The sequence below is a fragment of the Achroia grisella genome, unplaced genomic scaffold (genome assembly GCF_030625045.1).
Source record: "Achroia grisella isolate CSIRO2021 unplaced genomic scaffold, CSIRO_AGI_Agris_v1 utg546, whole genome shotgun sequence".
Classification (NCBI taxonomy): Eukaryota; Metazoa; Arthropoda; class Insecta; order Lepidoptera; family Pyralidae; genus Achroia; species Achroia grisella.
The window spans coordinates 4,640,315-4,653,244 of record NW_026712931.1 but is presented as its reverse complement, the minus strand read 5'-3'; the positions used below and the strand labels follow the sequence as shown (position 1 = coordinate 4,653,244).

The 12,930-nt window shown below is 32.9% G+C and overlaps 3 protein-coding genes across 3 annotated transcripts; 2 read left to right on the top strand and 1 right to left on the bottom strand.

Moving 5' to 3' along the window:
- Positions 1-1,611: 1,611 nt before the first annotated feature.
- LOC131848183 (DNA replication factor Cdt1) lies at positions 1,612-4,983 on the bottom strand. Its single transcript, XM_059197961.1, has 3 exons — positions 4,360-4,983; positions 3,920-4,043; positions 1,612-3,251 (listed from the first exon to the last, which is right to left on the bottom strand). The coding sequence occupies exons 1-3, from the start codon at positions 4,884-4,886 to the stop codon at positions 2,091-2,093; spliced, it is 1,812 nt and encodes a 603-aa protein (XP_059053944.1). The 5' UTR covers positions 4,887-4,983; the 3' UTR covers positions 1,612-2,090.
- Positions 4,984-5,581: 598 nt separating this feature from the next.
- Positions 5,582-7,925, top strand: LOC131848239 (monocarboxylate transporter 13-like). Its single transcript, XM_059198032.1, has one exon. The coding sequence runs from the start codon at positions 5,675-5,677 to the stop codon at positions 7,631-7,633; it is 1,959 nt and encodes a 652-aa protein (XP_059054015.1). The 5' UTR covers positions 5,582-5,674; the 3' UTR covers positions 7,634-7,925.
- A 591-nt stretch (positions 7,926-8,516) lies between these two features.
- Positions 8,517-11,270, top strand: LOC131848158 (SRSF protein kinase 3). The gene has a single exon (XM_059197923.1). It carries the CDS (start codon positions 8,615-8,617, stop codon positions 10,430-10,432), a length of 1,818 nt encoding a protein of 605 aa, XP_059053906.1. The 5' UTR covers positions 8,517-8,614; the 3' UTR covers positions 10,433-11,270.
- Positions 11,271-12,930: the final 1,660 nt, after the last annotated feature.

Genomic DNA, 12,930 nt, shown 5'->3' with positions numbered 1-12,930 from the left:
TCCTATATGTTATTATGTAATTAAATATATCTGAAGATATTTGTATATACTATTTATAGAATCTACCGTTCTTATTATAACAACTAAAACTCCTATAAATCCATTATAAGTACTATAATGTTATAGTAAAAAAAATATTTATTCTCTTACGACTGTAATCATTATCTCTAGTCTCTGCCGCACATTTCGACTATGTCTATTAGAGCCGACACTATATAGAAAACTGCTCAAGAGAAATGGACGAAACAGATTCGGCGACCTAGCGGTTTAGCACACCGCCTTATTACCAATGGTCGTAGCAATGATTCTACGCACGATGCAAACATTTGTATTTCTGAGTATTGTTTGTATCGGTCTGGGTGTTTTCATTGTGTAATATGTACCTATATATTTACAAAAAAATGTATCCTTGTATTTATATCACTTGTCTAGTACCCATAACACAATCAGCTTACCTTGGGACTAGATGTTGGTGTGTATTGTCCTGAGTATATTATTACTATATATTTGGGCAATTAGAATAGGAAACACTGTTTTAAAATTTTACAGTTACATTTATAGTCATCCTAAAATGTGTAGGTATTTACAATCTAATCTACCTTTAAATAAGTGCTGAATGATTTTATCATTGACATTGATATACTTAGGTACCTACTGATTTCAAAAACAAATGTAATACTGCGTATGCAAATACTAACCCTACAAATAGATTTGGTCGTACAAAAATATTTAATTATAGCAAAATTAACATGAGATTACATAATGGCGGTAGTTTCATCAACAGATACGTTATTCAAATTTTAATGTCCAACGGTATTAAGTCCCGTCAATTGATGCGTTTTTTTAAGAATATGTGCGAACGGTTTATGCTGGTGGGGAACATCGGGGTAAATGGAATTTATCACGATTGGTTCCAAGGGGAACCGCACGGAGGTCAACCAGACATTTGTTATCAATGGGGTCATCAGTTGCGGTTACTACGTCGATAGTTACATATGCCTCGTAACTAGCAGTTTCAATTTACAATATAACACAGCGCCACCTATGCATAGGCTAAGTAGAGCTTGTTTTGGATACTAAACAATTGATAGAAGTACTTAAATAAGTTTTTTGAAATATGTGCATAGAATACGCAACAGTCCAATATAATAATGTAATCATACCTAATCTACTGAAAATTAGCAAGATCATAATAATGATGTGATATTTAAAAAAAATACATTATTTTCAATATTAATGAATGAGACATTGAAAATTACGACTTTACTTTGCTGTTGAAATTTCAAAATATCTAATGAAATCCAGTATTTTACTGGTATATTGTCAAAGAATCTGTTCGAATGGCTAATACCCAAGTTTGCTACTTCAATTATATTTTTGAAATAGAACAAAAAGCACTAAACTTATAATTGTACTAAAATAAAACACATATAAAGAAAATACAAAAAATAAAATTATGTTTGTAATGATAAATTTATATCATAGTAAAATAAAATTAGCGCACACATTCGTTTATTTTAATATTGATCAAAAATACTACATAGTTTAAATATGGTGGTACCTTTAGGATATAATAATAATGATGCATTTATTAAACTAAAGTTTGAAAACTAGATTTATTTATTTTTAAAATGTAGTGATTTCTGTATAATATTTTATCTAATATTGTTTTACATAAAAACTGTACAACATAATATAATAAATCAAATTCAGAGGTATAATTTCAGTTAAATTTATTTAATAGAAATTACTGCTGACAATTTAGAAAAATATAACTGTACTATACATAATTAAGAGACTATATTCAAACGGATTTAAACCAGAAAATTATAGTAATAATTTAGAATAGTCTAGTATCTTGAATTCTAATGTCAAGAGTGCATTATAATGTCAAAACTATATCTAAACATGTCCAATGCATACTGAGTCCTAAATAAAGTTGTAGCAAAACACACTTAATACTAAAAATATATTCTACAAAGTTCTAAAAGATCAATTTTCGTATAGTATATCTATATGGTGCAATAACAAATTTACTTATTCAGTCTTAATTTGTATTACATGTCAAATTACTTACTACTTATAATAACTTAATCATTCTTATACTTCTCAGCTAATGCTTCTAATTTAGAGATAATGTCCTTTAAGTTAGCATTTTTGTCTAATTTTAGATATGTAACATTTCTTACATCATGTAGTTTTATCCATTCAGGTATCTCTTCAGTGAGTACTTTAATATCCTTCTGCAGCTCACTAGCAGACACATGTGCTTTAAAACTGCTGTCCAACTTTGAAAGTATAATATTGAGTGCCAACACATTCTTTCTCTCAGTGACAAATATGTTTCTTAATGTCCTTGCAAGATCTGGCAGACGGCTATAAATTAAGTACTTTTGATCATTTTCTGAAGATCTTGTCATAGCTTCAAGAGCTTTAGCAGCTTGTTTAGCTTTGACTTTTTCTAATAAAGAAGCTGGCAAATTACGTAATGCAGGATTCAAAATAGTCACAGCACTGGTGGATGGAGTATTTGTGGAAACAGTTTTCATTTCATTATCATTAATACCAGTAGCTGCCTTCTCTTCATTAGTTAAGCCTCTGGCCTTTGCTTGAGCCAACTTTTCTAATGCTCTCTCCATTTTAGTGTTGCATTTAAACAAATCACGAGCCTTGGCCAATACATCTTGTGCGGATGAGAACTTCTCTGTGTTTGGTATTTCTGGCAATTTGGCACAATCAACTTCTGGTAACTTTTCCAAATCAAATTCTGGATGCCAGCGTACTAATTTATTGTCAGGAATGATCATTGGTGGGTCCAATGATGATAAGTAATGAGCATGATGCTTTTTCACCAGCTGGAGCAATGTCTCATAGAAATATCTCCGTCTTTCAAGAAGAACACTTGGATTCATCAATTTAATATCATTAGGAAAGTTTGGTGATATGATCAGTTCATATGCTTCTTTGTGAGATGATATTGAAAAGCTTTTAATTTTTTGAATTTCAAAACTGTAAAAATCAGGTACCAAATGTTTCACTTGAGCTAGATGTTTTTCTGTGAAATTACGTTTCAGCATCTCTTGAATGGAGGGTTTTAGTTTATTGAAAGTAATTTTCTCATTTCTGTTGTAAAGTAGAGCAACGACTGTCTCTATGCCCCGGAATAGTTCGGCTAAGAATTTATAATGGTGAGGAAGAGGTAAGCTAGTTGAAGATGTAGCTAAAGATGCATGTCTTATATAGGCAGGTACCTGAGAAAAAGGCCACATTTCAAATTAATAAAAACAATCTTATTGCTAAAAATATGTATACATTTTAAACATTATTTACACTTAATTATTTACTACAGATTAAAGTCAATATTTTTATGTTTTAAGGTATATGGAGAGCTCATAAAGTAATCTTTATCAGGGTCATAATGATTTATTAGGGTTAGGGCTATAAAATTATATGTCTTAAATAGTGATTATTTGAAGAGTCTGCTATAGGAATGATGCATTTCTCTTCTTCTTGACTGCGAGAGTATTTCACACCTTGATACGGAAACCGACCAGAATTGTAAATGTCTATATATGGATTAGCAAATGCACCAAGACCTTCAATTAATGAACCATAATTGGCATTATTATATATATAATAGAAGTTGATGTAATTGTGATATATCTAACTGGAGCGGTACACTTTTATTAAATTGATCTCTTAAAGCTAATATCTGAGTTTCATCAAGAGCTGGCTTTCTTATTAACATTTCTGCTACTTGCATCATAGCATACAATAAAGAAATTGTTATATTTATCATAAGTGTACATATCTCTATAAAGAAACACAATTTTTAAGCATTGAAATTCAGGCATGATATAATCAAACAAACTAAATATGCAGAGACTAGCAGTAGTACTTTTTATCATATAAAACTTACTTTGCTAGGACTTTTAATGGGGCTCACAAACACCTTCCGCGGTGAGATGAGTAGTCGTTCTTGAGAATCAGCAGGTGGTTGTTCTTTATTTGGAGATAACAACTGCATTGACCTTTTGCTTGGACTAAAATAAAATAATATTTATTACTTTTTTAAATATATAACTTAAAAGTTGTTTGTTAAGTTAATACTTACTACTAAATAAAAAATCATTAGATTTTTGTGTCATAACATAAACAGTATCAAATGTGAGAGCCTATACAATCAATATGATTAACCTATTGATTGTATAGGAGCTATGGAGTTTGTTCAGTTGTAGTTACAATTTTAGGTAATATAGATATAAAAAATTAATATTAAAATTATAAACCCCATACAAGTGGACTATCATAGTTGTAATTAACTAAGAACAAGAAAATTATAAAATAGATATAACCTACCTTGATGGGATTTCCACATCAATGCTCTTGAATTCTTTAAGGTTGCATTGTTCACTCGTCTCTTTAAGTTGCTGAATACCTTTGCTAATACGCTCTGCTGATGCTTTCAATTCAGCTAACCTAGAACTTCCCGCTAATTTCTTCCTTATGTCTCCTAAACTTAACTCTTTCCGTGCCACATGCACTGTTTGTATTTTCGAAGCTTCTGTAGTTTTCGAAATGTTAGATGCATTATTTTTTTTTGTAAATGGTGTTGGGTTTGAGGCTTTTTTAAGTTCATGTGTTTGTTCTTGAATAGGCTGTTGTAGCGATATAAGATGCTTTTTACCAACTTTCTTGGTTTCACCAAATGCTTGTCTCACATCACAATTATCACTCTTGTTTACGATAATTTTTCTTTTAATAAGTTTCGTGCTGCTGTCCGTATCTAATTCTAAGTGGGGAATTTTACTTTTCGTAGAGACAATATCATCAATGGCTGGTCGCTTTCTACTGTTAAAAAATGAAGTGATAGTAGTTTGAGACATGTTTAGAAATTAATTTTATTAAGTAGTTATATTAATTACAAGGTGAAGCCAAGTATAATGAATAAAACTAAATTTGTATTTTTGGTTATTTTCAACTGTTTTCTTATGTTTAAACACTGACTTGACATTATAATTAAGTTGTCACTGTCAGATAAAACGTCATGATTACAATGGCTGTCACTTTAACAGGTAGAATACAGATTATTATAATTTGGGTGCTTAAAAACCATAAAGTTACTTCATAGCAAGTAACTATTATAGAATGAAACTATTGTAATGTAATGTATGGCTCCAAACTCTTATCGTGTGTCCTATGTACATCGTAATTATACAACTTTGTTTATACCTCAACTGTAAAATAGCTATGAGAGCACGATTTTGTAAAATCTGCTTTAGTTTGAAAAAACTGAGTTTATGGTATAAGCATTACTTGATCCTCTGACCATTTATATGAAAATGCAAACATTATCTAAAGGAAGTTATTCAATTAATATTGCCATTAAATTCTATGATATATTCTGAATAGAATATACATTTTTACATTTCTTTTCTATAATTAAGTCGAATTCCATTTTGTTCCACAGAAGTAGATTATGCGTTGTATCTATTTACGACATTGTTTAAATGAGAAGTAAAAACCCAATATAAAGAATTATGACATGTGTAACATCAAATGTCTGTGACATAATCTGGCACTTCTAAATTGAATTTATAACACTATACGTATACAAGAAATATCACGTATACTTCATAATTCACTGTATAATTAATATAAATAAATAATTAATATGCCACCAAAGGTAACTGCAATTAAAGAAGTAAATGAACCAAAGAAAAGTATTTTAATAATACCGAGCAGAATTGTCAGTAGACCAGATCAATTAGAAGGTGGTGCAGAAACAGAGATTGCAGCGCAAATCGCATTGCCGGAAGAGGGTGGATGGGGTTGGGTGGTGGTACTAGCCTCCTTCTGGAGCATTTTTATATTGGACGGAGTTGCTTTTACTTTCGGAAGTATGTTTAAGGACATGAAAGAAGATCTTGGTGAATCCGAGTCTCTTATAGCACTAATAAATTCACTGTCAATTGCTCTATATTTTCTTGCAAGTCCAATGGCGTCAGCTTTTATTAATCGTTTTGGATTCAGATTATGTGTAATGTCTGGCTCTATTATAGCATCAAGTTCTTTATTCTGCTCGTACTTTGCCACAAATTATGCTTCTCTATGTGTATTTTACGGAGGATTCGCTGGATTTGGATTTTCTCTTATTAATGTGTCCTCATCATTAATAGTTGGATTTTACTTTGAAAAACTTAGGTCATTAGCCTTATCACTGGCAAGTAGTGGATCAAGTGTGGGGATTATGCTTATGTTTCCAGTAAATAGTTACTTAGTTAAATTAACTGGTTGGCGTATAGTAACTTTATTTCATTCCGGTTTATTTGGATTGATATACTTTTTGGGTATGGCTTTTCGACCATTACTTTCTTTAACAGTTGTGAAGACTGCAGACGATCCGGCGCGCACTGTTACCTATTTACCAAATCTATCCACAGCAGGTGTTAAAACCTTATCACGTTCTAAAGTTGATGGTCTTGTACCAACTGCTGCTGAACGTTTGTTTAGTGCTGTTTCTAATATTAACTTTCCTACTGCTGCATCAGTAGTTCAAGAAGGTATACTAACATCTTCTAATCAACCAGGCCCATCGACTGCAGCCGTGTCTAAATTAACTTTAACAGCACATAGTCCACAAGGAGGCATTAGTAAAAGACAGCTAAAGCAAGTGCAGTCAATTATGTCGAGAACTAATACTCAAGATAATACTAAAAAGAATGTAGAGGTTACAGTAAATATAGAACAACCCAAAAAACGAAGTTGCTGGGCAAGACTGTGTCATTGGGAAGAACACACACCACAGATTCGTCCATTATATCGTGATGATGTTTTCTACGAAGGCAAAATAGAAAATCTTCCAGTTTATCAGAAAAGTATGATGGAAACTACCGTCGACGGTAAAACGGGTTTGGAATATCAATTAGCTGTATCACGAGCAGCAACTGCTCTAGATTTACGAGAACGTCGGGGTGTATTCACTATCGCTGCCCGAAGAGTGTTGGCAACAATGTTAGACCCCAAGTTATTAAAAAAATGTTCTTTTTTATTTTTATGTAGTAGTGGTTGCCTTACGTATATGGGATTATTGGTACCATACGTTTTCATACAAGATAGAAATACAATTGCAGGACTGGATCCAACACATACAAAATTATTTGTAAGTGCAATTGGGTTAGCAAACTCTTTAGGTAGACTTGCTATGGGTGCTTTAGCTTGTAAAGTTGACCCCGTGAAGTTATATATGGTTGCGTGTTGTATTTCCGGAGTGAGCACAATTTTATCAGATATATCATATAGTGTTTATTATCAATATGGTTATTGTTTAATATTTGGATTTTTTATTGCGAGTTTAGCATTTTTGAGGAGCATGGTTATAGTAGCTCTATATGGTTTAGAAAATTTAACAAATGGTACCGGTATGTTATTGATGTTTCAAGGTTGTGGAAGTTTAGTCAGTACACCAATAGCAGGCATTGTTAAAAACAATTTTGGATATTCTGTAGCATTTTATGTAGCTGGTATTTTTATGACTATTAGTGGTTTTTTAATAATACCCCTTAGAAAGTTATCAGATAGAGAAAACAAAAGAGAAAATGAATTTAAAAAGCCTACTGCTAGGAATACTTAATAAATATTTTATCCAAATATACGCAGTCGTATGTAGGTACTTTATTTGTATTTCAGTACAGGTTAGTGTATGCCAAAGCGGAAAAATAAATTATAACTGTTCATATAAACACCTCTTGAAGCCAATGCCTAGAAAGTTTATTTAATTTAATTATGATATAATGACAGGCATTATTAATTAGAATTGCTCGAGTTTTAAATAAACACCAAATAAATACCTGCACTCTTTTTATTTTCCAAATCAACAAGTACCTAATACTATTTATGTAGAGTTTAATCACATTCGATTTTTGTTTCATATGCTGCATTTCTATTAAAAACGTGTAAAGACAAATTTTTCATTTGTTTTATTTATTTATACTTTCCAAGTAATAAACATAGCATAAAGCCAGCTAGGCTATGTCAATACATAGCCTAGCTGGCTTTATGCTATGTATTTTTGTTTTTTTGGTACTAAACCACTAAAGAAAAAACTCTTCAACTTTATAATATTTAGTCAAGAATCATTTACAATCACGCATTCAAACACACGTAACATATAAAAAGTTTTGTCCAATAACATTTGTTATATAAGGAGTGAGGCTATTTTCTTTTATATTGTTCAACAATTATTCTCTGCACCACCTATGGTTGACTGGTAGAAAATGCCGCATGGTGTTAAGTCCGCCAAATGTACTATACTATATATTATATTGTGTGCATTAAAGTTAAATAAATAAAAAATAAATAAATTGTTAAAATATAATGACATGATTAATTAATCATTGTTTGAGATTTATTTAAGGCGTGTTTCCATAATTTAAATAACATCAACTGTTTTAATGTTATTTATGGTTTCTGTATTTTTTTCATGGCAACATTTTTTATTCATGTTCGAACGCATTTTGTTCTGTGACCGGCCGCCATACTCAAACAAAAAGATTGATATGAAAAAATAAATTTATATTTATTACAATTTGTTGAAAGAGTTTTAATTTGCTAAATGAGTTCTAAATCAGATGTAAATAGAAGAGTACTCGCCATTCAGGCGAAAAAGAAACGTCATAAATTAGGTAAGAAGAAAAATCGTGAGGAGGACCACGGCGGTGGTGGACAAGGAAACGGGCTGCGTAACCAGAATCAGAACCGTTTAGAACCGACACATAGCTCTTCCAATGAGACGATTGAAGAAGATGAGGACGAGCAATACGCCAGTGACGACGAGGAGCAAGAAGACAGTGCTGATTATTGTAAGGGTGGATACCATCCTGTTAAAATTGGAGACTTGTTCCTGAACCGCTACCACGTCACTAGAAAGTTGGGATGGGGTCATTTCTCAACTGTATGGTTATGTTGGGATCTCGTAGATAAACGTTTTGTCGCTTTGAAAGTGGTTAAGTCCGCGCCTCACTTCACAGAGACAGCCCTAGATGAAATAAAAATTCTCAAAGCTGTTCGTGACAGTGATCCTTCGGATCCTAAGCGAAATAAAACCGTTCAACTATTAAATGATTTTAAAATTACTGGTGTTAATGGAACCCATGTGTGCATGGTGTTTGAAGTATTGGGGCACCATTTATTGAAGCTGATACTCAAGTCTAATTATAGAGGCATACCACGAGAAAATGTAAAAACTATAATTCATCAAGTGCTGGAAGCTCTGGATTACCTTCATACTAAATGTAAAATAATTCATACTGATATTAAGCCTGAAAATGTATTGGTTTGTGTTGATGAAGCTTATATACGTAAATTGGCAGCTGAAGCAACTGAACTGCATTCCCTAGGCTTGAGATTACCTCATTCCTTAATAAGTACCGCACCTAAGGAATTTCAAGAACAAGTAGTTACAGCAAAAATGAGTAGAAACAAAAAGAAAAAATTAAAGAAAAAAGCTAAACGACAATCTATGTTGCTCAAGAAGCAAATGGAACAGATTGAAGAGATGGAAGAACAAAAGAAACTCGAACACAATAGTGAGTCTGCTCCAATGTCTCAAGATAATGATGACTCTCCACAAACTCCAGAAGAGGCAAGTGTAATTGAGACTACACGCTCGGAAAATGATATAACTGTGAATGGATGCATTGGCATGCCAAGAGCTGATGATGAGGCCTTTGATACAGATGCTGATGCTGTTCAGGTAAGGAGCAAACAATATGGCTGTGGGGATGATGCAGGTACACCTATGTCTGAAGGTGAGATGACTGACACTCCTCCTTCTTTCAATTCTCAGTCCACAAAGGGCAAGTCAATGGACAAGAAGCCTGATCCTGCTTTTGATATTTGTGATTTAGAAGTAAAGATTGCTGATCTTGGCAATGCTTGCTGGGTTCATCGACACTTTACTGAAGATATACAAACAAGGCAGTATCGCTCCTTAGAAGTCCTGTTGAGTGCTGGTTATGGTACCTCAGCTGATATATGGAGTACAGCTTGTATGGCTTTTGAATTGGCAACTGGAGATTACCTGTTTGAACCTCATTCTGGTGATGGCTATAGTCGGGATGAGGACCATCTAGCACACATTATTGAATTACTTGGAGACATTCCTAAAAGAATAGCAGCCTCTGGAAAATATTCAAAGGTATTCTTTAATAAAAAAGGTGAACTACGGAATATTACAGGATTGAAACCTTGGGGCTTAGTCTCGGTTCTCACAGAAAAATATGAATGGAGCCAGCAGGATGCAGAGGAATTTGCTGATTTTTTGAAACCAATGCTGGATTTCGATCCTAATCGCCGTGCAACTGCATATGAGTGCCTTCAGCACCCATGGTTGAAAACAGCCAAACCTGAAGAAAAAGAATCTGAGGAATAATCTAAACATATACATACATGTATTTATTTATATATATATGCTCTCTGCCTGAAATGGATGATATATTCATAAAATCATTAGTTTCACTCAACATACCGAGTATTTCAGTGTTTTAAATTTAATCTAAAGTTTATTTATGATTTGTTTGTGAATAATTTAATATGTATTTAGATTGTTTTTGTTGGCAGTCCAAGATTGAGAACCAAATTGTGAGTGAATATTGGGGCAAGTCTCATTGTATGTGTATCCTGTACTTGTAACAAATGGTAGCGAAGTATATAATACACCCGCTGCTCAAGTTGTAGCAACTTATTGGTCGGAACTTATATTATAACTAGTAATTGACATTATTATAGACATCATAAATTACCCGAACTGTACAGATAGCTTTAGGAAAAATTGTGATGTATGACATGTAGACAATATAGGTTTTGTCACATTAATCTCTTAGGAATTTATTAGTTGACATAGCTCGGCACTTAAACCACCTAGGGAGTGAGGAACCTACTGTAATAAAGTCATGCATTAATATTGTAGGCCATTCAGGTAGTATGTTCACATAGTTTAAGTTTGTGTTTTATCACTATCACAAAAAAATCTCATAATGTAAACTTTAGGAATAAGACAGTATTTGTAACGCCACACCTCCGAGACTGCCTTTTTGTAATTTGATGAGTCATTTAAATTTAGTAATGGCTGGAAACAAATATTGGGGAGGCAGCATGAACAGTGACCTCTGACCAGCTGATAGCTATATTATTTATCATAGATCCCAATTTACATGACCATTTGTATTAATTATATCTGCAAATTTACATGAATAAAAAGTCAAAACGAGCTTGTTACCATGATTTTTATTATATATAGAAATCCTGCTCAACTGGCAATTTCAAATTCTATTTTTTGTACAAGAAATTTAGTAATTCTAGTAAGATCTACAATTTGAAATACAAACTTATGTAAATTCATCTGGCAACAAGTTTTTAATAATATAAATATAGATCTCTGATAAGATATACATTATTATGAAATAATGGTATTAATTTACTATTAAACAATTGTATTAGATTCGCACATGCTGTTTGCGATCTCCTTCGACTTTGACTAATATTTGAAATATAGTCGTTAATAAAGTCCTCTGATGCCATTCAGTTCATTGGAACAAATAACTACTTTAAACTATAATTCTGGAGACGATAGAGTAGGTAAGTAGGTATATAAATTATTTTAATTTAATTAATTCTTCTGTTGTATATTTGTAACTTGTGAACGCCTGGATCGATATGTATGGAATTTTGTATTAATTCCAATGGTTTGGAAAAGACATTGGACTCGGTAGATTGTTCTGCTTTATCGGACAGGAAGACGTCTGCCGGGTCCGCTTGTTTTGAATTGCATTGCATTGCATATTTAAATAAGTTTTCAGAAGAAGTTTGACCACTTACAAATACTGCAGTCTGCTATCAAGAGATTAAAAGAAAATTACCCACACGACTTCGACTCTGAACCGATAATGATAATTCTTTTAGGAGTAGATAGATAGATTATAATAGTGTACGACTGTACGTACTTGTAACATATTTGCTTTTCTATACATAAATATTTTATGTAGAAAATAATCTAATATTACTTATTATATTATGGTGAAATTATAAATACCTACTTATTGCTTGTTTGGACCAGACAAATTAGAAGTCCATAGGTTGGTGATGTAAATTGTTATTTCGGTTGACATAAGTAAGTGTAATAATTGAGGGTAGAGGATTAGTAAGGGGATGGTCATGTTGGAGATTGACCGACCATGAAACCTCGGTATCACTAATGTTCCATGGCAGTGCTAAAAGACATGATTCATGCTCATCCTATTTTTGTACACTGATGCAGTGCCAGCATACACCGTTAGCGTAAGCAGGAGAGCTATTCCATTACCATCCTTTAAAAAAAACCTGACTAATAGGGAGGGAGAGGCAATTGTCAGTAACCCCGTTGCTAACAATGTACCCTATAAAGTCAACCTCGCGACCACCGCTGTAAGTCATAGTGTTAAATTTCCGTTGAATTCTTCACGATGACGGACATGACTTCCTTCTCATTCAATAATCGTCCACTTATGACCTGGAAGCACTGTTTCATATTCATCCATTGTACAAAACCTGTGTGTGTGTTTAGGTACGAAGTTTATTTACCACTGAAGATTTAGTATCAAGACAATTTTTTTAATGGATATTTATGGAATAGGGCTCCCGCTTGCTCTAACGGCTTACGCTGTGGAGGATGGAGTGGAGGATGATAGAATGAGCATGAGGTCAGGTCAGTTAGCCCATCGTGACAAAATCACCAGGAAATAATCACGATGGTTTCCAGGGGTAACCGCGTGGAGGTCAACTTGCAATGGAGTAATAAGTTCACATTACTAATAAGTCCTTTCCCCCATTTCAAGACAAATTAAAAAAAAAACTTGTAATAATATATACGAACATTTTAAAGTAACGTAGAGA